We start from the raw sequence: 25550 nt of genomic DNA on the forward strand, positions 1-25550 counted from the left end.
ATTTTTTCTGATTTCTGAGTTCTCTGCCATTTTTTGTGGCAGCCTAAATTTCATTCAATAAATAATTTATTTACTGCTTTATTATCTGTTTAATATTAGCTCTTAAAGAAGAAACATATCTTTTTGAAGACCAGCTTATCTAGCACCTTTTCTTTTCAATACAAAGTTGATACAATGTATGGATACCTAATTTCAGTTTTATGCCAGGAATCCAGTTTACTTTTGTCAATTTATGCAAATAATTTTGGCATCCCAGGTTTTTATTGGATTTTTTCTGCATGAATACAGTTGGTGGCATTTGAATGTATCATCTACGTGGGGAACTTAGATGTTTAAATATATAATATACATATTTAAAAGCTTGCCAGATCATTTTAATACCATCTCATTTCAACTTTCTACTCTAGCTTTGGCTGTGACCTCAACAAAATATCTATGAATCATTTTGAGGTGTGACAGCCACTGTCCAATCAGAAGGACTACTCTCATTTTGATGTGAATGCTTACTGACTGCTAATAATACTAGCTAGCATTTTTAGGTTTTTCTATAATAAGATGGTCATCATAATCATGTTCTCCTGGTTAATAACATAGTCTTCATTGAGGCTGCATGATAGCATTAAACCATTGGACTACATTGAAATAGCTCTTGATTTATATCAGCTCAAATGAGATAGGCCAGTGGAGGCTTTACCGTAGAAATAATGCCATAGAATTTATGACAAAACATTGACAATATTGAAAAGAAGTAGAGAGCGCTCCACAAAAATGCATTTTTATTCATTTTTCAACATCTTTTTAATGAAATTGGATCTCCAAAACTACTGATATTCCAAGAATGTTATAAATTTCCATACAGTTCCAGTTATTGTTATTGTTGGCGATGTTAAAAAACAATTATGAAAACTCTGGGACAAAAAGAAAAGAAGGATAAAGTATTATAGAAAGCAGTGTAAAACAAACAAACAAACAAAACAAACAAACAAACAAACAAAAAAACCCAAAACCCCAACAAAACCAAAACTGGGTTGGCCCAATTGACTGGGCCATCTTTGATAATCTGATAATGATTTGGTAAACTGAAGGCATATTATATCAATAGGCTATTTTTTCTTGTACTGCCCACTTTTTACCAGGCTGATTGCATGACATAAGTTCAAGTTGGTAAAAGTTAGGGTCTTCCTGAAATGCCTATTATTGTAAGTGAAATTCTACACTTCAGGTAAATAAGACATCATATTAAGTTGCAAAACTGTAAATTGTTTCCATAACAGTGTTAAGATTTCTGGAATTAATTTCTACTAAAGCCTGAGAGTAAATAAATAAATCTTCCATTGTTTAAGGCACCTTGCAACTCTGTTTTTTTCCTGGGCCTTTTTATGGGCCTTTTTGTTGGGGGAGCGGTTATAAGTTTGATTAAATGTATGTCACATAGTGCGTGCTTGGGGTTTGATTTCTGTGGGATCTGGAATTGTACTTGAGTGGCCAAATAATAGCCTTGTAGGGGTGGTGTACTGTGCTTATTTTGTCTCTTAAACCTGTACTCCAGCAGGACAAGATGCCTATTGTTTCTTTACCTCTGTGTCCTCTTGTAACAGAATGAATATTACTGTAGGTTAGACTTCCTGTGGAAGAACAAGTTCAAAAAAGAGCGGGAAGAGATTGAAACCATGGAGAACCTAAATCGCGTGCTTCTGGAGAATGTGCTTCCAGCCCACGTAGCTGAACACTTCTTGGCAAGAAACCTGAAGAATGAGGTCAGCCATCTCTGTATATCCTCCGCTCTGTAAGAAAGCAGCGTACCCTGGAAATACCACTTAATGCTGATTTGAACAGTAGGTCCATACAGTGAGATTATAGATTTACAGTCACTTTCATTCCCCCTTACCTACCTGAAAGGCTTGCTTTACAGCACTGAATGCACCTCAGTACCTTGAAGTAAAAAATGTGAAATTATCTTAAGTGGCAATGCACTTTGCCTTTCAAAGGAGTGAGGAGGAAGAAGGGGATGGTTGAATCAACATGGATTTAAATTTAAATCATATGCATTCAGATACTTTTTTCTTTGTGATCAGAGTGGAGCTGCATCCAGGTTCTGAATTTTCTTCTGGAGACCTTGCTTACTGAGGTGAAAATTAACCTTTTCCCTGAAACAGTGGCTATGTTAATTCTGGAAAGAAGTTCCGAACACTGAATTACCTGTTTACTCGCTGCTAATGGACCTAATCCAAGCACCAGAAAAGTCAACCAAAAGACCCCCTATTGACTTTGGTGGAAATTAGATCTGCTCCTAATATTGCTTTACAGTTTTAATAAAGCAAAAAAGGATGAAAAAATAAAAGCTTTTAGAGAGAGTAGCAGTTCTAGAGATCTTAAGTGCAATAATTTGAATTACTTGTGCATACCAAACAATTGTTCCAAAACTGACAAAAGAGGGGAGAGGGCAGTTTTAGGGATTCATTTTTGATCTCCTGAGTCAAAAAGGACATCTTCCCTTTCACTGTGGTTTGCATTAAGCAGTACTAATCAGTACTTTATATCACTACTTTAGTACTACCTGCAAATATTCATTTGGTAGCTAATGTCGAATGAAAACTGCTGTGGGGTTCTTTTGAATCCAGTGAAGACCTTGGCTGGAAGCCAGGTTGGCTCAGCTCCAGTTCTCAGTTCAGGCATTAAACACAGCAAACCATCAGGAGGTTGCTTTCTCATTTATGTGCTATTCCATCTCAGCTCCCCAGCAGAGCAACGCCATCTGCTCACCTTTGTATTCGCAACTGGATTTATATTGTCATCCCTCAAGATTCTTAGGTTGGAATGAGCTTTAGTAAATTTAGTGAAGATCAGAAATTGTAATGCGCTGAGCTCTCCAATCCAGTGTGTCAGCTGAAGTAAAAATGATTGGCATAATTTTAGTGGCATTCCTTAAAAAAAAAAAATCGAGTTGTTTCTTGTTTTGTTTATCTTTTAAACATGGTTTTCAAAGAGGGAAGAACCTTTCAAATCCCTGGAAATGTTCAGGAATATAAGCATCTGTCATGTCTTCAGATTTGTTTCAATGTCAGTAAGGATGTGTTGAGCCTTAAAGGACATTCTGTATGTGTATACACCTAAGAATATGTTAGGACAGATCAAGCCTTTGTTTTGTGTGGATATTTAGGTAAACAGATACTGGATTGAAATTTGCCTACATTTTCCTTAGTTGCAAACATTCATGTTAATATGGTTTTATGTATATTCTTTTCTGTTTAAAGCAGATTTTGAGATGAAAATTAATATAATGATGAATAGTCTGTTTCAGAATACTACTTCTCTTAAAATTTTATGCATGCAGCTGTATGGAGAAAAGGGAAGACAAAGTATGCTGCTGAAGAACAGGCAGCAGGAATGAAAGGGGAAAAAATAGGTGGATGAATGCTACCTGGGAGTAGTGGGACTGTACTTTTAGATGACCAACAAAGGTCTTTTCATAACAGGATACACACTGAGTAATGCTAATATGGTAAAAGCAAAGTTACTTCAGAGCAAACTGTAATAAAGGTTTGTTTGCTTTACCAGAACCTCTGGAACTGGGTTTCCGCTTATAGTCTGCATGCTGGGTACCAAACGGTACTTTCCAGTTGAGAGAGAGAAAGATAGGAATAAATATAAAATGAAAAGCAGGAAATGGGGCCAGGATTAAATATATCTGCACCTGGCTTGTGCAGCCTTTTCCTTTATGCTGTTAGCATCCAGATCCTCTATTAGTAAAAAGTGCTCAGGAGCTTTTGTGCTGCAAGCTAACTGGCAAGCACATTACTGAGCAAGAGGAATCCCGTTTCATTAGCTGCAGGATGGAGCCAGCACCCTCCTTAGAGCAGAAATTCTACCCCAGAGAAGCTGACCACCATACCCTTCCAAGAGGTAGCATGGGACCAGTTTGCCTCCTCCATCCTGAGAAGGTCTCCAGGCACTGGAGAAGAAGAGGGGACAGTAAGGAGAGCCAACCAGCAGAAATTCGGATGTTATCAAAGGGAAAAAAAAAAAGGAAAAGAAAAAATAAAGGGTTGACTGCAGAAGACAGCATGATTTTTTTTATTTTTGTTGAAACAAGCAAAGCCATTCCTTCCTGGAATGGTATTGCATTTAATTTTCTGATTAAACATTTTGGAGAGTACTGTTTCAAAAGAAGTACTGATAGGAAAATTAAGGCACCCAATTGCTACAGGCTTTATTGTTATGAATGATCAAAATAAACTAGCTGGGAGTGCCTCCTTAAAATTCTCTGACATTTATTGCGACAGCCACAATTACTACTCATCTGGTTATAAACAGTGCCATTTGCTGTTCCCATGCTGGTACTATGCTATAGAGCATTAGTGGGGATGGATATTGCTCCAGTATTAGAGGGGAAGGAAGAGAAATGGGACACCGTTGCTGAGCTTCAGCATATGACAAGTGTTCACATGCAATGTGTTCATTTATTTTTGAGGTGGAGGAGAGGAAGGAGCGATAACTCTGGTTATAGAAAAAGATTTGTGTCTGTAACTGTAGCAGTCAGGCATGCAGCCCTTTCTTACAGGTTGTCCCCGTACTGGGTGGACAGCCAACAGCATAAACGACACTGATCTTCCTTTGTCCCAACAGCACTTTTAGTTGAATCTCTGCTCCTGCTTGTGCTCAGTCATATTTCTCTTCCTGATGACTGTGCATTGTGCAAGTTGCCATGATTTATTCTGGGCAACACTTCTGCTTTCAGGGAAGATAGCAAAGGCACTTCCGAATAGCTAATTAGGGCTCCACGTTTAATGTCTGTAAGATTGATTTTTCCCCACTGGCAGTTGTAGTAAGACAGGAGTTGCCACCCATCAGCAGTCCAGTCAACTGCAGCACCCAGGCAGTATCCAGTGTTAGACACTTCAGTAAAAGTTCGGGGAACAGCTGAAGATTAATGTGCTATTCACCCTTCTGCTTTTACCTGTAAATGTAAGGGCATGTTTTGCTTCTGCAGATGCTTTTTATACACTTCCTAGTTATGCATTTTTCTAGTATTCACATAAGCATTTAGGTTCTTAACCCTCTAAGCTCTTGTCCTTAATGTTGTTGAATAGCAATGATGTATACCTTTATATATCTCTTATGTAAATTTTTTTCCTTATTCTATTTTTAAATGTTCTATTTATCTTCTGGTTCCTGTATTATGAGGTGGTAAAATGAATCCATCTTCTACCATCTCTGCTTCATGTTATTCAGTAATATCATATGCCCGCAGCACTGCATAGTTGGTCTCCTTTTCCAGTGAGGGTTCAGTTGCAGCTCCTAACAGACCTGTGTTCTTATGACTTGAAGTTATATTCTCAAATGAACCTTTACATGGCGTTAGTTTCCATGTACTATCTCAGATATGGCACTGTCCCAGTATCACCTCTGTGCCTAGGTTTTGTCTGTTTCACAAACTTTACAACCAGTATCTCATCAGTAGTGTAATTCTGGCACGTTTTACATTCTCAGGATGCAAAATCAGCAGGATTCAATAAAGCAAATAAACCAGCTGCTATCTAATGTTTATCTGGTAAATTAAAACAACTTTTTTGTTACTAATTAACAGAATCCCTAGGACAAGAGAGTTGTGTATTAATATAAATTTTAACTGTACTATTATTTTGGCTGGATTTAACTTACCGGATTTTTCAAGCTGGTAGGAATATGAACAAAATTTTTCTTAAAAAAAAATATATTTGATCACAGATGTATACAACTTGTTTATTTTGTCAGGTCAAGTTTCAAAAGTATGTGTAATAATCCATGTTTTGAGTATTAATGATCTACATTCTGCTATAAATACTCTTGTATCTTCCTCCAGTCTTTTATATAACACTGTGAATTTCCCCTTCTGTATTACCAAGGCCCTATATTTTTGATGCAGTCCTCTTTTAATAACCAGCACCATCTGTGTGGCCTGAATTCCTTCACCCAAAATTGAAATCAAGTTACAGGGAAGGTGACTTGAGGAAATAGAAGGAAAACTGAGTTAACCACAGAATGTAATGTCTGTACCTATTCTGCTAACTTGCCTATGAAAAGCACTCAGCACATCAGTTCTTAACTTTTTAGTATATTTATATGCAAATGTTTCTGTAGCTTCAGTGTAGACATGCCTGAGGTAAATTTGAAGTAGGTAGATGTGAAGCAAAATGCAGACTGCAAAAGCTAAACATCCGAGGAGTGAGCCTATTAATCTTTTTCTACTGCTCCACTTAAGTAATTTCAAGCTAATTTGAGTATATCTGCACCCAGTCTAGGTGCATGCATACTCAAGGCAGCCGCCAGTGTATGTCACTGCAGTACTACAGAGCGGACCTGGTTTTAAGTGTGAGAGACTGGAGCAAAGAGGTCATTTGGGGCCTGTTTCTGAATTTCTTAGAGTCAGAGTCATCCTGTATAGTTTCAGGCACTCCTCTTGAGTCCCTACACTAGGAAAAATTACCTCTTTAGCCTTTTTCCATAACCGACTGAGAGAGGGAAACACTGAGGTGATTGTGCCCATCTGGCATTAAAATGACCTTCCAGATAGGCACGTCTGCTGTACTGACAATATAGGACACACAGGATGACTGTGCTCTCAGATACTTCAGTCAGGTGCTTAACTTGCCTAAATTCAGTTGATGTCATCCAGCCGGAGGGGTTCCCTCTCCCCACTGTTTGGTTACTTTATTATATGGATTAAATTTATTAACCAGGTGTTTATGGAGATGGATAAAATAGATGGCAGAAGAATATTATCACAATATTGGTTCTTCATGAAAAACTCTCTTGGCAAGAGGATAGTGGAGATCCAGAACTCCTTTGAAGTTTAGTAGCGATCTGACAGTGAACTCATTGCTTGGATGTTTTGTTTAGTTGCTTTTCATTTGCACAATCAGGTCACTTTAAAGTGATACTGATTTTGTATCTATGGCTGTAAGCCGGATGTCAGGTACAGATGGGTGATTTCAACCGGCTCAGCTTTATGAATATAAATAATAATGCTGAATTGCAACGATTTGTTCCATCCCCACTGCACAGAGGCGTGGTGGAGCTTCAGTGATGCTCTGGTTATGGAATCCTTAGAAAATAAAGGGGCAGAAAAATCTAGTAATAAATTATCTACCTCCTCCAGCTGCCCGTGTTCCTCCCTGTCCGCCATTATTTTCATGTTTGCCCAGAAACTTCCCTCAGACTTGTTCTGGGACGAGGCGGTCAACAGTTTTCCCGTAGTTCTGCTATTTTTCAGTTATACATCACCAATAGAGATTCGCTATGTCTGTACACATCTGTGTAGAGACACGCCACATTCTTTCAAAAAGAAACGTACTGCCAGTGAAATTGCAAAAAAAAAAGCTTCGATAAGTAAAAAGGGAATAATATCTGCTCCTTCTTGAAATCACAGAACAAATCCTATTCACCTTATTCACATGAGTATTGAAACCCTTGTTTTACTCAAACAATAACTTGAACAGAATTTCACTTTATAGTAGCTTACAGCATCTTTTATTGCTGTGGTTACCTTTGTGTATAGATTTTTTTTTTTAAAGCATTAGTTTAATAAATATTCTTTCCTTCCTTTTTTTCAGGATGTGAATTTATCCTAAAAGAAGACATATTCTAATGTTTAAGGGCAGTGGAGAGGAAACTGAAGGGTGGGGGGGTGGTCATTTTTAGCACCAGAAACTTCCTGTGGAGCAGAGGTGCTCTCATTTCAGTGGTCACAGAAGGCAGTGAAGAATCTGACATAAATAAATTTTAGTTCAGGTGACTTTTTTCCCTTTGCCTCAGCTCCTTGTTATGGAAAAGAAATGATAATTATTTTGTCCTATTAGGCATCTTGTCATTTTAGGTTAGGAACTATCAGGATTGTGTTGCATTATGCATTTGTAGTGCATTGGGTTTGTGATTTTGGTTCAGTTTTCTAGTTATTACAAGAATACAAACAGCTAGTAATAAATTAGAGATTATTTTGCAAAATACAGTTTCAGCCGTGCAAGCCAGACCAAATTCTCTACGTGAGAAGCCTCAGAAATGGGCCCTATCTAATAATTCCATGAACATAAAATGTTCACTAATTTAATGTTCAGGAGGAAAAAAAGGTAACTTTAAATCACTAAAATATTTTCAGCTGTATATGTTGAGTCCCTTTAACAAACAGGTTTATACACCGTTTAAAGTTAATAAATGCAACTAAATGCAAAAAATACCCAACCACCATCTTAAGGCATTTCAACCACTGCAACGCCTCCCTTTTCAGAACCAGGACACTGCATATTAATAAGGAAACTATTATTTAGAGCTGGTTATGACAGATTCTTTTTTCTCTATTCTGTTTTCTTTTGGACAGGATCTATATCATCAGTCATATGACTGTGTCTGTGTCATGTTTGCCTCTGTTCCGGATTTCAAGGAATTTTACACAGAATCTGATGTTAATAAGGAAGGCTTGGAATGTCTCAGGCTGCTAAATGAGATCATTGCTGACTTCGATGATGTATGTACTTCTAACAACAATCAACATATGGTTTTGTCGTGGTTTAAGCCCAGCTGGCAACTAAGCACCACCCAGCCACTCGCTCACTGCCCCCCAGTGGGATGGGGGAGGGAATTGGAAGGGTAAAAGTGAGGAAACTCGTGGGTTGAGATAAAGACAGTTTAACAGGCGAAGCAAAAGCCGCGCACGCAAGCAAAGCAAAACAAGGAATTCATTCACTGCTTCCCATGGGCAGGCAGGTGTTCAGCCATCCCCAGGAAAGCAGGGCTCCATCACGCGTAACGGTGACTTGGGAAGACAAACGCCATCACTCCGAACGTCCCCCCCTTCCTTCTTCTTCCCCCAGCTTTATATCCTGAGCATGACGTCACATGGTATGGAATATCCCTTTGGTCAGTTGGGGTCAGCTGTCCCGGCTGTGTCCCCTCCCAACTTCTTGTGCACCCCCAGCCTCCTCACTGGTGGGGTGGGGTGGGAAGCAGAAGAGGCCTTGACGCTGTGTGAGCACTGCTCAGCAGTAACGAAAACATCCCTGTGTTATCAACACTGTTTCCAGCACAAATCCAAAACAGAGCCCCATACTAGCTGCTGTGAAGAAAATTACCTCTATCCCAGCCAAAACCAGCACAGCTTTCAATCTTGGTAACTCAGGGTATGCAACAGTAAGCAAACATACTTGAAAGGGAGAGTGGAAGAGCTGTCAGAAAATAACTTTTGTGTGCCTAGTCACATGGAAATTACTTACAGGGAGTATTAAAGGAAAAAGATTTATGTGGGATAAATTAGATATTGATCTGACATCGTGCTCAATTGCTTTTGATTCACTGTAATGAGAATCCTATGTGTATATCTGATGGAGAAATTTTTGCCCTTTAGCTGCAGTTCATGAGGCAGTCATATTACATGCTGTATATTAGCTATAGTTTCTAAATACTAGTGCCTAAAGTCAGGTACGTAAATCTATGTCCCCTAAAATGGTACAGCTTTGTGTTGTACCTGATCTGTGTTGCTCTCATTATACAGAGCATTGATCAGTTGATACATGGGCGACTCAAAGGATTGTATAAGTTTTAATATTCCATTCTCTGAAGTTACAAGCAAGTACAGAGTATGACTGCAGATGGATTGTGAAAAGGCAGCTGTAAAGGTCTCACTGATAACAGTATTTGTCTTAAAGAAGGTCATTAGTGATGAAGATACCAGAAAAAGGCATTAAGATCATGTCATGACTCAGAGAGCACAGTCTGAATTTGCGGATCTGCAGCTATAGAGGGTATTTTAGCAGCAAATCCATTTGGAGAACATTGGAATATTCAAAACAACCTGGGATATGAACTAAAATCCTTGGATTTTAGTCCCATTGGCGTGGACCACCCATGGGCATGGAAGAGATGCTTACTTTCAGAAAGCTGCTTAAAACTTAACTGTTGGCTTGCATGGTGACTCAGTTCCAATATCAAATGAGTGAAAAGTCTACTGACTTTTAAGAGCTATATATACAATAAGGTGGAATTTATCCTCATTACTATAAATTTAGTCCCTTTATAATAAAAAGGGGTTTTAGCAGACAGAAATTCCCTTTCCTTGGAGGCTGTAACCATTGTTTTATCCATCCGTAAGTCCTTCATCCTGCATATATTTGTGAAGCCATTTGGGGTCTATTAAGAGACTGTTGTAAGAATTGATGCTCTGAATGCTGTTAGAGTAAAAATGCTGTTAGAGAAACAAGGTTGCTGATCTGAATAATGAATAACCATCCTTGTTCTACAGTTATTGTCAAAGCCAAAGTTCAGTGGAGTTGAAAAGATAAAGACCATTGGAAGCACTTACATGGCAGCAACAGGATTGAGTGCTACACCCAACCAAGAACAGTGTCAGGTACAGGAAAAGGTTCCTGCTTAATAAAAAAACATGTTCAAATGAAGGCTAAAATTCTGTTCATTAAACTGCAGGTTATGTATAATGTTGTGGCCTAGTTTTTTTCTTATTAATGTAGATTGTCTTGCACTAGACAATTGTATACTTTTGTTTAGTATATTATTGTGAATTACTGTTCTTCACATTGCAGTTTGAAAATGCCACCTCTGTATTTGCTAAGTCTAAAACAGGCCTTCCACTCTAAATACAATACAGCATTTTATTCCTACATGTTACAGCAGAACTGAATTTATAGAGTACAAAAGACTGCAAGAATGAGTATTTTCCACTGTAAGCTGGGAGGGCTGAGTAGATGTATTAACCATACACTTACAGAACCCTCAGGCTCAGCACTGAGAACGTGTTCCTTTGTTTCTGGTTTACTTAATAGGGTAGGATTGGGAACTGCAGTCAGTAGAAATGAAGTTCGGAGGAGCAATTCATAACTTCTAAGCAAAAACCTTGCTTTTGCCATGATCTTTAGAGTACTGCAGGTTAGCAACAGAGAGACAGCAATTATGAATCAACACATTCTCTGCTAAGGATTAATGTGCTCTTGCCAAAATCATGTTCCTTCTAGACAGAAGCAATTAATGCCTGAACTATAGATCCTAAGGACCCTGAGGGCAAAAAAAGAATTATTTTAAATTAGCTCTGACATTTAATACAGGGAGGTGAAGGGGATGAAGGAAATGCAGAACTGTAGACTGGAGATGAGAAGACATAGAGGAGCTCTCAATCACAACTAAAAGTTGTGTGTGCACAGGAAGAAATTTATCGTTTGTTATTTCCACAAACTGTGACTCGAGATCCAAGTTGTAGTGTTCCTTTGGTGATTTAGTACACATTTTCAAAAGAAATCCACCAAAACTCAGCAGTCTTCAGTCCAGATGCCCAAAGATCCACGGATAATGCAGTACGTCGGGTGGCAGTGACTGCTAGGCAGACTGCTGGGAACAGCCCCCAGCTTAATACAAGCACCCAAGGAAGACTAAGTGCCTAAGGAGGGGGTCTGAATACATCAACTGAACAGGAAACCATCTGTCTTAGCTAGAGTGAACTCCAAAGGAAACAGGCTTCATTCATCTAAACAGCTGCTCTGGCAAGCACCACTACTGTCCCACCTAGGCTGATGCATCTACTCTATGAATCATCTCCCGAAACTGTCATCTGTCCATCTGTTCTGTCACTTTATCTCAAGGAATTAGGAAGATTCAGTCATTTCTCATAGAGATCAGTGAGTCCATCTCTTATGAAATCATTCTCTTCTGAGGGTCCTACCCTGGGCTGTAGGAGCCCAAAAATCACTTTTCTCCTCAGCCTGAGAGGACTCAAACAGTACTTAGAAATCAGGCTACACTGTTGATGTATGAGGAGACATTAAGCCTATAGCCTTTTTAAGTGGTATAAGCTCTGAGCTAGTAAATTAGGGGGCAGAGGATGGGTTGCCTCCTCCCTCTCTTCCTCTTGTATTTTATTCATTTTCAGGTCTATTAGATGTTCTCAGAGGTGCTTGCTTATCTACCAGATGAGATCAGCGGAGGAACTCTTAAAATTGTAAATTTCACTGGAGCTTAAGCATTAACTGGGGTGCTGAGCTGTGCAACAGTGAGAGGGAGGAGTCTCTGTGGGGCTGTCCACAAGCATTATTTATTACTAAAGGACATAAAATAGAAGCAGACACTTAGAGAAAATTAATGAGCAAATCCTAGGCACACATAGACATTGAGTGTCTGTGGGATTAGATAGCAGCTCGAAACGTTAGATTAGACATGTTTTGGACCTATCATCTCTAGACTGCCTGACTGTGTAAGTAAAATGCATCCTGGTCTATTGGCCATTGTTTGATCTAACTGATGCTGCACAGGGCACCATCTTCTACATTACTTTGCTGCTGCTGCCTGCTGGCATTAGGACATCCCTAAGGGTTTAAGTGCTTTCAAGTGTTCAGTGTATTTTGGTTGTATTCTCACAGCAACTAAGGCTAAAGAAAATGATTTTATTCTGTTTGTTTGGCTGTGTAAATTCAGGAACCTGAACGACAGTATATGCACATAGGAACCATGGTGGAGTTCGCATTTGCCTTGGTGGCGAAACTGGATGTCATAAACAAGCATTCATTCAATGACTTCAAGTTACGAGTAGGTATGTATCACAGGATTTTTATGAGTATATCATGGAGGAGGGGGAGAATTCAGTGTGAAGTACCAGCTGATTAAAGTGTTAGTAGAACTGACCAAAAGGGCCATGAAAGTAAATAGCGCCATCTTTACCCTGTTTAAAGGCAGCCTACGTGGTATTGCCCATTAACCATAGCTGCTGTTGTGGCAAGGAGTGTTTCAAAGCAGGACTCGGAAAAGGGCAGTATTCCGAAGTGAAGAATGGTTGAAAAATACGTTCCCATGGCTCTGAATTGTTTTATGGTAACTCTATAATAATTATTCTAGAGGTTGTTAACCACATAAATTTTTTAAGCTTATCAATACCAAAGGACAGAAGAAGACTCTAGACAGGGCTTTACAAAACCATATACGTGGTTTTGGAGGACAAGAGCTGTAAGGGGCCAGTGAGGCTGGAGTTTGAAATATTTTAGAGGTACTAAACTCAAGCAAGCGTACAAAAATGCACCCTTTCATTCCCAGTGTTAGACAAAGGAGGGTATTTCTCTTTGTTATTCTGTGGTTATTGACAAATAAGAGCAAAGATGACTGGTGGTTTATATTTGAAAGGGGTATCCCTTATATTTCAGCCTCTAATTGCTTCTATTTGTGCAACACGGTATTTTAAAAAAGAAATAGGCAGCTGCAGTAAGCCATGGAAAGCATGATGAAATAAATTAATTCAGAGCTGGTCAAGAACCATATGTTCCAAAATGTTTATTTCCTGATAGCAGTACACAGCAGTTTTACAATGCAATGTGTAACTTGGAAAGTGTGAAATGAAAGCAGTAAATAAATACTGGAAACCCATAAATCCCGTAAACATGTCAGAAGTATTTGATTTCCAACAGTTATTCTGCTGTCTTGTCTTTTTCTTGCTGTGCCGCTTGCTTTTCCTTTTGGCTGCTCCTCTCATGTTTGTTTCACAGTGCCACCCACTGGCAAAACTTGCTATCTTCTGACTTGAAATATGCATGTGTTCCTGAGAGTGCTCCTTTGCCAGTATGTTTTGTATTCCCTGCTAGAGTTAAAAAATGACAAAGCAAATCTGAAGTATGCTTCCTTCTCAAAGTGTTACAGAACTTGATGGGTTTTAAAAAAAAGTGTAGATATATCATATTTCTGTACAGAATAAAAGTTCTCTTCTTGCCATAGATGACACATGCCACGTACTTGCAAACATACTTATATCAGCAGTGTCAGTGCAGATAAAGAGCTGCTGAGTGTCAGGGCTAAATCTGCAAACTGATTAAAGCAATACTGACTCCTTTAAAGTCGGGATCATAAAGCAATCTTTCTAGGGGAAAAAAAGATACCTACTTGTGATTTTTAAAGTGTTTGCTATAGGTTCCAGAGAAGTCAGAGTCCTTTGCTTCATGAAATGAGGAATGATTAAATCTACAAAGGGACACAGGCCCCAAACTGGCACTTTTGCCACCTTAATCCAATATAGGCACCACTGAGATCTTCACTTCCCATCTTAACTTCACTTCTTCTCCACTTCCCGCCACCACCTGACCATGAAAGCGTCTGATATCCATAGCAATTAGAGCCACAGAAACATTTGAGCATCTGCCCCGACATAATCCCCGCTTTAAACCCAAACTGCCATTTGTAAAAACCTTCCTCGGCCAGCATCTAACCCCAGAATTGTTACAACTCACTAGAGGTCTCAGCTTTCAACCTTCATTTTCTGTGAGTGCCTGAAATGCTAGTTGTGCCTTAGGAGGTACACAGCCTACCCTGACGTTGTCAGGCAAGGGAGCGGAGCACCTAGATCATATTTCAGGCATTCCTCCCCTTTTAGCTAAGGTGCTTAATTTGTTAGACAAGCTCAGAAATGCTTTGCCGTAAGTTTTGCACAGGTACTGCTTTTTTTCAGAACAGAACAGAGGCTGATATGTTGTTTTCCATATAGCTTCATGGTTAGAACATTTGTCTGTGTTGTAGGTGAACTTAATTTGGTTCCTGCTTTTGGCTGAGGCTGCTCAAGCATGTGGATTCCTGTTCCCTAGAGAATGCTATGAGGCCAGGCTGTAGGATACTTTGGAATGAGATTTTTCTCTGTCCTGCTGAACAGTATTTGCCTTTTCGTGGAATAATTAAATGTCGCTTTGGATACGAGAGAGAGAGACAGATGGTATCACCCTCTGTTAGAGCATTCACCTGGACTGAGAGCACTACTTTTCCAGCCTTGCCCCAACAAACATTCACGTGTGTCATGCGAAGGAGGCCCGCACTAGCAGGGATGACATAGAGCAGCACATCCCAGAATGCCTGCGTGGCCAAAACACATTCCTAAGAGATATGGGTAGAAGTCTCCTTGAAGGAGGAGGGTTCTGAAGCTGGCTCTCCAGCCCCTGAGGTATTACTCAAACCATCAGCAGTGGTGGTTCAGGAAGGAGGTAAAAAAAAAAAAAAAGACACCTCCTGCCCATTGTATTTTTAGGAAAGTCCCACTGCACTGCCCTAATTTCTGGACCATGGCAGAGCGTATGCCACACACATCTCTTCAGTATTGCCTACTAGCCAGCTTGGGCTACTCAGCAGATGGCTGTTGTGGATTCCACTCTTAGGTCCCTAGTGCTTTCTACACGTTGGATGTCATGAAGCAGAAAAACACACCCATGACCTGGGTGTTAATGCAGAGTGTTGCAAGGCCTGAGTCCCTTTGTGCATTTAATCCCAAGTGCTTAGACAAATATTTATCAGCTATCTGGTGTCCTTTAGGGTTTGCATATTTCCCCAATTTTCTAAATTTAACTGCCACAGTCACTTTTTCCAGGGTTCCCAAGTGGTCTTACAGTGTGGTTGCTAGCCCATGCTGCCATCTTACATATGATCCCTACTAGATGAGCCAGCTCTGAGATGCCTCCCCGGGCTACGATCACACTTTTCATTTTGCTGCGTAGAGATATCCCTAGTGATGGTTTCTGTCAAGGAATTAATACAAGTCAGTTACGATCCAGTGATGTGGAGATAATTTTAGAAATCCAAACAACTCACTTGTCCAGGGTTTATTTCTCACTAGGTCTAACTTGGCTTCCCTGCTCATCAGTATGTATAGTTATAATTATAGTATATTTGATGCTGGTTAACGATAGTGCTTTTGATTTTGCCTCCTGGGTTCCTTCCCTACTAGCAGAGTACAATTCATTCCCTTTACCGTCGTAACATAGGATACAAACTGACTGCAAGATAAAAAATGCCCAGAGTCTAATGAGGGACTACACTATGTTGTTCTTCACTCTTACAGTGTGCATTTCAGAGCTAGCAATTTGTTACTCTTACTCCATGCTTAATCAAATTATTTGAATACATATATTTATATTGCAGTTATTTAGGACCATTCTATGGGTAATCCAGCCTTCAGAACAAGGCTTCAAATCCTTCCAGCTCATTCACATTAGTTTATTCTGCATTTAAGAAGCAAAGAATACTGTAAAAGTAATTTGATTTGGCCGTCAACTATTGCAGAGAGAAGTTCTTTTCACTACAAGTAGAAATGAAAAGAAATTCTTGTATATCTGTTCTCCCAGAAGCTGCTGCTCTCGCACAGTGTGTTCCTCGTGCTATCTAATACAGGCAGTAGCAGGTTATTAGGATACTAATGGTTGAAAATATCAAATTTACTCAGGATGGCAGCTGTAAAACTAAAATTAGATGAACTAACTTTTGCCATTTTTATAACTAAAATCCTCCTGCTGTAAATGGTTGATAAAACAGTTGTGAACAGGCCATTGGTTGCTGTACTCACTATTCAGCATGGGCCAAATACCATGTTCATTGACTTGATATGTTACCAGATGCACTGTGTATCCTTGTTTGGTGGATCTTCTTCTTTAATGTTAAGTTCTGATGTTTTCCAGGTATCAACCATGGACCTGTAATAGCTGGAGTAATTGGAGCTCAAAAACCACAATACGATATCTGGGGCAATACAGTAAATGTGGCCAGCAGGATGGACAGCACTGGTGTCTTAGACAAAATACAGGTAAGCCTTGGTTTTGAGCCAGTATTTTTCTTAATCCTTTGAGTTTGGTGCTTAAAAAACATCATGTATTTGTACACTAAACGGGTCTGTGTTTTGGAGCTAAGGATGCCTACAGAAGAAAATTACCTACCAGCTGTATCTGTACATTTCAAAAGAATTAGACCTTGGGCAGGAAAGTAAAGAATTAAAATAAAATTCTAGGGAAAATGGGAGGAGAATCAAAACTTTGTCTTGACCCTACAGAGGAATACAGTGGAGGAAGTAACGGGTTGCCTGGAAATGCATCCCTAGATTACGAGAAGATTTGAGGGGAGTCACATTTCTATTCTGTGAATTTCTAAACTCGTAAAATACTAGCTACCCTATCTCTGAAGGGCATTCCTGATGTTAATTATTTTTAAATAAAGGAAATGACCATAACTGCTGTACATCAAGTTAAATCCATAAAGCAATCACAAAACTTCCCTTTTAAGGAACCATGCTGATTAATAATCTTTATAGATTATTATCTGTATAGATTATAGATAGACCTGTATGGAAAAGACCTTCAATTTAGTAACTTTCCAGTGATTCCATATTCAGGGATCACATTTTAAGTTTCTGGCTAGCATGCTGCCTAGCACTTTGGGATCCCAGCATGTGATTGAGAGCACTCCAAATCTATGACTGAGACTATTCCGAACTAAATAATGGAAAAGTAGTTACCAACTGTTGGTCAAAACTGAAAACAGAAGGGATGTCAAAGCAATGACATCTACAAACAGTTGCTTGCTTCACAAAGAAACACAGTCTGAGACAACTGATGCTGTTGAACAACCTCTGTCCTAGCGGGCTTTCGCCTAAAATGGCAGAACTGCCTAAAATTTGGTTCACTGCCAGTTATGTGAGAAACTGGCAACAGCAGCTCTGACAGATGATGCTAGTGTCTTACTACCACTTCATTCACACAGCCTTAGCATTTGCAAAAAGATGGGGAAGCTTGGGTCTACTGAAATGGAAGACAGCTCCTGAAGTTGAGAAAAATGCTATATGAGGAAGAGTGTTGTCCCTAGTGCCACTTGTGTATCTACGAGCGCTCTGTTTGCAATCCTAAGTATGGAAATGGTTATACCCAATTTGATACTTGATGTAAGCGATTAGAATGGGCATCCAGCAACAGACTATTTGAAAGCTCAGGTGCTCAAACCTCACTTGAGACCCTTAAAGGCCTTATAAGCATTATAGCAAAACCTTTATCATTGCTCAGAACATACGTTCTCTTCACACTCTGGAAGAAGATTCTGCTTTGCTCTGTTATCAACGCTGGTTGTATTACTGTATTGTTGCAGGTTACAGAGGAGACGAACAACGTCCTGCAAACACTGGGGTACATGAGCACTTGCAGAGGAATAATAAATGTAAAAGGAAAAGGAGAACTGAAGACATACTTTGTACATACTGAAATGACAAGATCCCTTTCACAAGGGAACGTGGCATCTTGAAGAATGCTTGTATGTGTCATCAATACCATATTTTCAGGAAAGTATCACGCACTTTTTAACTACATTTTGGCCCTTAACATGCGTGCTATTTTCTGGTATGTGGCACTTATTTTAATATGGCTGCAGAATAGTCCCATGAGCCATCATTTTGCACCTTGATATTCCTATGTTCAAGGACAGTTGCGATGTACGCTGTAGGACTGGAAGATTGTACTGCAACTTGCACTGTTATTCAAAGACAAGAAAAGAAGGAATAGGAATTAAAAGGAGGTAATTCATCCTGGAAGGACTAAAAAGAGATGTTAGTGACAAATGCGGGGAAAAAAGGCAATAAAGCTAGGGGTGCATACTATTTCCTGATGCATGGTGTTTTCTGGAAAATACAGTCGCTCCCCAATAGCATCTACTAATCCGGTATTCAAGTATACAGTATTTGTAAATAAGTTTACTCTGTCCACACATGATTTGGATGTGATCACCAGTTGCATCTCATAGCCAGGGACACGTTGGGTGGCTTGCTGGCATTCTTTCTGAAGAGAGAGCTAACAATGCTGGAATAGTTTTGTACAAACGTGTCAAATGTTTTGAAGCTATTGTCTTTTGTAAGGTTAATTCATTAAAAGTTTATATGTACTTTGTCTTACTGTTGCTGTCTCTTAGTTTTGCTTCCTTCCATGGCTTCTGTCACTCTAAACCTGCGCGTCCTCTGCTGCTGTCACTGCTGCCTTTTACTGAGCAGTTAGATGTTGAGGCAGGCTATGGCCAGCTATCTCAATAGCCTCGGTCACTAATACCTGCTAGACTCGCTATTGCCTTTCAGAAATTGAACCACTTCTATTGTCTTCAGTCTTGGGTGGCATCCTAGGCACTTTGCAGTCATTTACTCCCTAGGCGATACAGAAGACTCACCTCAAATCCATAAACACAAGCAAAGTGGGGGATACTGGAGACAGTAGCAGTGTTGCTACTTTGCAACTGGCCTGCAATGCTTAAACAATAGCTGGGAGAAGCTGTACAAGAGAAGAAACGTTTTATTTGTTTTGCACTTTGACAACTTCTTTTGCCCTTGCATGCCTTTCGCTTAACCTTTACAATGCCTGATTTCATGGGATATTTAGAATAATCTAGTTTATCAGGACATGAGTATGAGCAGAAGATACAAAACATGCTATTTTGTGGATATTCGAGATCAATTTAAATCCCATTGAATTAAAAAGTATCACACTTGCAGAGTTTCATAGATGAGCCAGGTGAAAGACTGAAAAAGCAGGTAATTGTACTATCTATGCTCCTTTGAAGCATAGATAGTAAAGATTAATTTTTGCTTTGCTATTATCAGTACTTGAAATTAACGTATTCTTTTAGTCATAACAGCCTAACAAGACCAAGATTAATAAAATCCTCCTATTTAAAAAATAGCATATAATTACAAGACTTTTTTCTGACTGATATCGTATGAATATAGAAGTCAACTTATGCACTATTAGCTCTGGCATGTTACCGAAATGTAAAAAGTATTCCGATTTCTCAGCATTGGTGTCCTTTCAGCAGGAGTTCTCAAAATTGTGGGTCACAAATAACTGGCATCAGGCCACAGTCTCACCGAGTGTGGCACGGTTTACTCACAGCAGCCATCTGCCTGCTAGCAAATTGGAATGGCGGTAGATTTCAAATGCCTACATTTGCAGTAAAATAGCCAATCTGAATTTTGATCCTTTTAAGTTAGTCTAAAAGCAAAATGCAAGTTATTTCAGTTAATGTCCAACATAACACACTTCTTGTCTCACCCAGAGCTGGAGACTTTTGATCAGTAACTCTCAAGATAGGTGGTCAGGCCAATAAAATCTCATTAAAAATGTTTTGATGCCTTTATGAGTTCTTCCTTTTAATTAATAAGACAAATATTTTCCAGTGGAATGAAAGACTATCCAAATAGCTCACATGGCAGCAGAAACAATGTCCCGGTCATCACCTAAAACAAGCTATCACTTAGCTATGCTTAAGACTTCTCCTAAATCCCTCCTCTCCACTTACTATAAATTTGTCCTAGGAACAATTAAAAAAAATCATAAAATCTCTTAGACTTTGAATGTAATCTGGGCCCTTAAACTCCTTCTGATATTATCACAGGTCAAAGCAACCATTTCTTACTGTGGATGAAAACCCTTTATATAAAGTTGATTATATTGTACTGTTGTATCTATGTGCAGCTTTCAGGTATAACCTGTACATTCAGGATTTTGCTTTTCATTTGTATTCTTGCACACTTTGGGCATCAGCAGCAAACCTTGTACCTAACTCAACAGCCTTGATTTTTATAAAAGTTAAACAATATTATATTTCTGTAAACCATGAAACGTTAAAACATTTGAATGGCTGTGAGCTGACCGGTCCAATGAAATATAAAGAAAGATATATACGTGCCCTCCAAGAGCATGTCGAAAATGCCCTTGTTCAGACCACTCATGTTTCACCGGTGTTCTTCTCTCATTTTGTAGTTGCATTCAGATTCTTGCAGCCAAATCCTGCTAAAGAACAAGAAAGCGGGTAAAAGATGATTATACATGCAGCATGATGCCCAGACAAAGAAAGGTGCATACCATCCTCTCTCCAGCCTTCAGTTACTGATTATTATTATTATCTTTCTAGTGCCGAGAAGCTATTTGTATCCAATAAATACTTTTTGTCTTCCAATGCATTTTACATCTACTGTTTATACTGTTTTATTTCTCCCCTGTCTGGATTGACCCAGAGTTCTGGTATCCTCTTTCTTCCTCTCCCGCAGCAATTTCATCTGCCTCAATAACTGGATATAACTAACACTGCTCACATATCGGTGTGTAACTTGAAAAGCGTTATGATAACCATACAAACCAGTATTCGAGATGCCATATATTCTACATCACAGTAAGGCTCAAGTTCTACGCCTTCCATGTTGGTGTCATAGTTCGTAGGTCGCTAGCGAACCACAAAGCATGGGACTTCCAAAAGTACAGTGCAAATGTATTTCACACCATGAGGCAGCGGCCGAAAGGCCAATGTAAGAGTGATTCACTGTGGACTGGGAAAATGAAATCCAAATGGGAACACCTGGGGAGCCTGCTGGATTTCTTTTTCAAAATCCATGCTTTGCTCCAATTTATGGAGGGCTACCAAGGGACAGGAAGAAAGATTAGACTTGCAGATATTTTTGTTAACTACAAAAGTAGTTGGGATTACCTGTAAATTAATGCTATTTAGCTGCTCTTTCTAAAAAGAGCCATTAGCATCATATTTATGCTGTGTGAAAAGCATTTTTTATTCTCTTTATATTCTTTTATGATTCCTCTGTTTTGTAAAATATCTACAGACCTTCCCTTTTTCTACTGAGGCACAGGTAGGAGTTCAACCTGCTTGTTTCTAAAGCGACAGCTGTGTGCATCTGAAGGTAGAGCTGTTGAAAGTCTGTCCTGTTTTGTTTTCAGAACCTCATATCAGGACAGAAAACCAGCTATGTTGTCAGGACGCTTTATATAGCAGCAGATTTACTGTTAAAAGCAATGGTTACTTTGTCCTTTGATATGTCGTTTTCCTTTTGGTTGTACTTCTGTATGAAGATAAATTTTTCATTTTCAGATAGCAGATTCTCCTTCACCTGGCCTAGATACTACCCTTCAGTACGTTTTACAAGCGGACCCCAAACAATTTTAAGACTAGGGCTTGTTAGTTTTATTTTTCCTTTCTTGTCTAAAATAGTGGAGTGACTCTGGGGAAGGTACAAATGTAGAATGAGATATATGTGCCTTAAATAAAACATGTAATTAAGAGAGTATTTTTGTTCCTTGAAGTACTTCAAATTTGTGTGGATTTCTCAAAAGTGGTGTATAAATCAGTTGTAGCTGGTTCACCCTAAAGTTTGCTACGTATTAATTTTAAACATTTTCAACTTTAGGGGCAGGAATTATTCAGGTCAATTTAGTTCGGATATTTTACTCCTGTTTGCAACTATGAAGATATGAACCCCTTTATGTTGTAGGATGCCACTGTTCAAAACAAAGATTCCGCCAAGAATTGTTTGAAATTTTTTGATGGAGCATTTTTCAAATAAATATGTAGCCATTGAGATGCTCTTCATGAAAATCTCAGTTTTGACAGGAAAAAATGCATGTGAAGTATTTTGAAAGATTGACATTCCTGGACTAGAAAGTTTCATGCTTGCATTCCAAAACAGTGTTGCAAATAACAATTGTTATGAAACTAATGTCCACCTCATGTATAAAATTGTGTATTACTCTACTTACCAAGAGGGTTATTGAACAGAATATTCATCTGACTCGGTGAATTGGAATATCCGTTCAGCAGATACCAGTCAGCATACAAATAATAATTGAAATTATATCAGTTAACCAGTTATCATTTAATAATTGTTTTTAAATTATTAAAATAAAAATAATTATAGTTATTTGAAAAGCCTAATTCTCCAGTCAAGCAGTTGAAATTGTAGTCACAGGCCAACCAGGAAACGTTTGCAATCTGCAGACCAAGGCTCAGTCATGGTAATTGTGTAGAGAATTATTTGAAATGAGATATATTCGGGGAAAATTTAAAAATTTACTGAGCAGCTCATGAAGAAAGAAAACCCCTGAAGATTGCAAAAGGTGTGCTGACTTCTGCAGGTGATGTACAGTTGTCTCCGTCTCCTTCAGAAAACTTCTGAAGAGCCTTCCTGTTTGAGATGGGCGGTCTGTCACTAATTCAGGGTCTGGAAGAAACAAGCACTTGTGTGAAACGACTGGCTTGGACCAAAGCTACGGTAGTGGAAAGGGGACAGAGTTTTTGAGCCATTTTTGTTTCAGCCTCTTTTTCAAGGGCCATCGGATGCAGCATTTGTTGGCAAAGGCTGTCTCTCCTTCGTGGATCAGCTGAGGGTCAGGAACATACCACAATCTGATACATGTTGAGGTCAAACAGCAAGGACAGGAGATGGAATTGCTAAGCCTTACTTTGAGGCTAGCCATCTCAGCTCTAAGTGACATGAGTTTGAAACAGGTACATCAGCTTGTATGCAGTAAGAAAACAGCTACTGTGGTTTTTCTGAGTATCAATGACCTGTCCAGTTACGTGTCATCTGTCCTCTTGTGTCTGTCCCATCTCCATCCCCCTGTCATCGTCATCTCCATCCCGTTCCCCCCCCGCCCCCATTACCATTTGCTTCACAAATTCCTTTTAGGAGTTTTCTTGCAAAGTTATTCCATAAGCCAGTTTGACATTTCAGAACAGTGACCCTACCTTTCAGACACCTTTATGACTATAAAAGTACATATCAACTTATTTGAAATTCAGGAACCTTAGCAGTGGAACCTGAGGGGGATATTGCTAATCCCTAAAAAGGCAGGCAATTGAACTTCTCCTCCTTAAGACACTGAATTCAAAACAACTTTTAACACTCTGGTGTCTGAGTTCAGCTGTATTTGAATGCTTACTTTTAACCATATAGATTAAAATTGCTCCATCGCCCTCCCACAATTGTTTACGTGTTCATATTTAAATTACTAAGGAAACAGACTGACCTCCAGTGCTACTCTGTAACGGGAACACTTAACAGGAGCATAGTAGCAGTGTATGATCTAAGTCTGCTTGTAACTGGAACAAAAACAAAAACTGGGCGTTCATACCCTGCTTCTGGAGAGTCTGCAAAAGGTGACCAGGAAGAAAAAGCCTTTGTAAAATTCAAATAATTCTAAAGGGATTTATAGCTTCATTGGGAAGGAAAAATGAACTGAAAACCATCATTTTAATTTATTTCAAATGGGTGGTTTAGGACAAATCTGTAACAAGCATCCAGCAGTATTTCTGACAATCTGAATTGCATCCAGACAGTGCAATTCAGTTAATGCCATCTTAAATGTTAATCAAAATGAGGTACATATGAACAGTAGAAGGAAAACTGGGGAGAAACATTTCAGATCTGACTTCAGAGCACTTGCCTAGCTTAGTTGAGATTTCTGGCCAACGGTTTCTTGCTGCTCTATTTATAGCTGCAGCTTCAGCTGAGCTGCTTTTTACAAATGGGCTTGCTATCTCGTGGTGCTCGGACTAAACTACAAAAAAGCACTTGCACAGTGGCAAACATGTTTCTGCATAGGAAGCTGATGTAAGGCAGCTGTTGGATTTTCAATTCCACTGCTCCCTCACGCTGCGCTAATTTGGCCCATGCTGCAGAAAGAAGAGGACCCTAATTAGTAGAGGGACGTTATTAGATAAGCAGATGGGAATTGTCACAAATGATTAAAAGAACACCCACCCAAGACTGTAGAATATAAATACCTCCACACTGCACTTGAGAAGAAGCAAGAGGCTACATTATTCACTGTGTTAGTGATGGGAGAGCGGCAGCTATATAGTAGGGATGGGACTTTTATATCAGTAGACCGGAATTATTGCATGGGTCCATGACGCCCAAAATAATTGGTTGCAAAGATCTCTGGTACCCTGAATGTTGGGGGGGGGTTTGTAAGTAAATCTTGGATGTTCAGTAAAAATAACATGCCTGGAAGAGTGCTGTTGTGAAAGTGCTTGCCAAAAGATACTAGTAGCAATAATAACAGTAATGCTGTACCTTCGGCACATTAGTTCTGCAACTGTGGTTGCAGAAAAGAAAGGTAAAATGAACCAAGCTAGTCACAGATCCCCAAGCGGAACAGTAAGCGTAGTTACGTGTATGTAATAAAGCAGGATAACTGTGAGGTGAATATCAAAACTAGGAGCCAGGCGCTACCAAGGTAGAGCAGTTTTAGAGGCAATCTGTTGTTAGAGATTTGCATCCGGGAGACGCTTACTTTCAGTGCCCCCAACACGAGTGTTTATGTGTGAGAGAGATTTCCAACCGCATTGCCTGAAATGGCTGAACAGCCTGTTAAAACCTGTGCCTGAGTGGGCGAGGAGGCGCGGAACGAAGAGACCCCGAGTTCCCCGAGACTCGTGATCCTCATTCTGGTAGAAACTCCACATTTTGCTGTGGTTTTATTCAACCTCTCCCCTTAAAAGGGGATTTTGGGATTAGTGCAGCCAACCATGCAAAAAAGTCAGTCCCTTTCGGCCAGGCTTTGCTCTAACCTTCTTCCCCAGCATCCAAGGACAGTAGGGGATCAGGGAGCCGGCCGTGAGGGAGGGCGGCACTGGAGCCCCGGGCCGGGCCGCAGGTCAGGCTGCCCGCTAAGATGGCCCTAAGGCTGCTGCTCAAAACTGGGCCCAAAACCTCACGCCTAGGTGTCCGCAAATCCACACTTCCAGGTTTAACACCACTCTGTGGAAACGCCCAGAGCTGCCCCGGGCCCCCCGTAGCCGCGACCACTAGGGCCCAGCCGCGCCCGGCGGTCGGTTCCTGTCAGGCTGCCTCAGACTCCGGGTCACGCCCGGGAGGGGTTTGGCCCGGTGCTCCCTGCATCGGCAGCCCGTTTCGCGGCGCTGCGGGGCTCCCTGCCCGCCTCGGCCCCGCGGCCCGGGCCCTCCCTTCGCCG

The 25550-nt window shown here is 39.9% G+C and overlaps 1 protein-coding gene across 3 annotated transcripts in view; it reads left to right on the forward strand.

Moving 5' to 3' along the window:
• The window catches only part of ADCY2 (adenylate cyclase 2), a 237429-nt gene extending 218735 nt beyond the window's left edge, over positions 1–18694 (forward strand). For all 3 annotated transcript variants that reach the window (XM_076330310.1, XM_076330311.1, XM_076330312.1), the window contains 6 exons: positions 1599–1757; positions 8354–8500; positions 10271–10378; positions 12448–12562; positions 16446–16570; positions 17899–18694. In XM_076330310.1, the coding sequence (XP_076186425.1) occupies positions 1599–1757; positions 8354–8500; positions 10271–10378; positions 12448–12562; positions 16446–16570; positions 17899–18051 (807 nt within the window). In that variant the 3' untranslated portion in view covers positions 18052–18694. The remainder of the gene's footprint in view (positions 1–1598; positions 1758–8353; positions 8501–10270; positions 10379–12447; positions 12563–16445; positions 16571–17898) is intronic.
• The last annotated feature ends 6856 nt before the right edge of the window (positions 18695–25550 follow it).

Source organism: Aptenodytes patagonicus, chromosome 2 (genome assembly GCF_965638725.1).
Source record: "Aptenodytes patagonicus chromosome 2, bAptPat1.pri.cur, whole genome shotgun sequence".
Classification (NCBI taxonomy): Eukaryota; Metazoa; Chordata; class Aves; order Sphenisciformes; family Spheniscidae; genus Aptenodytes; species Aptenodytes patagonicus.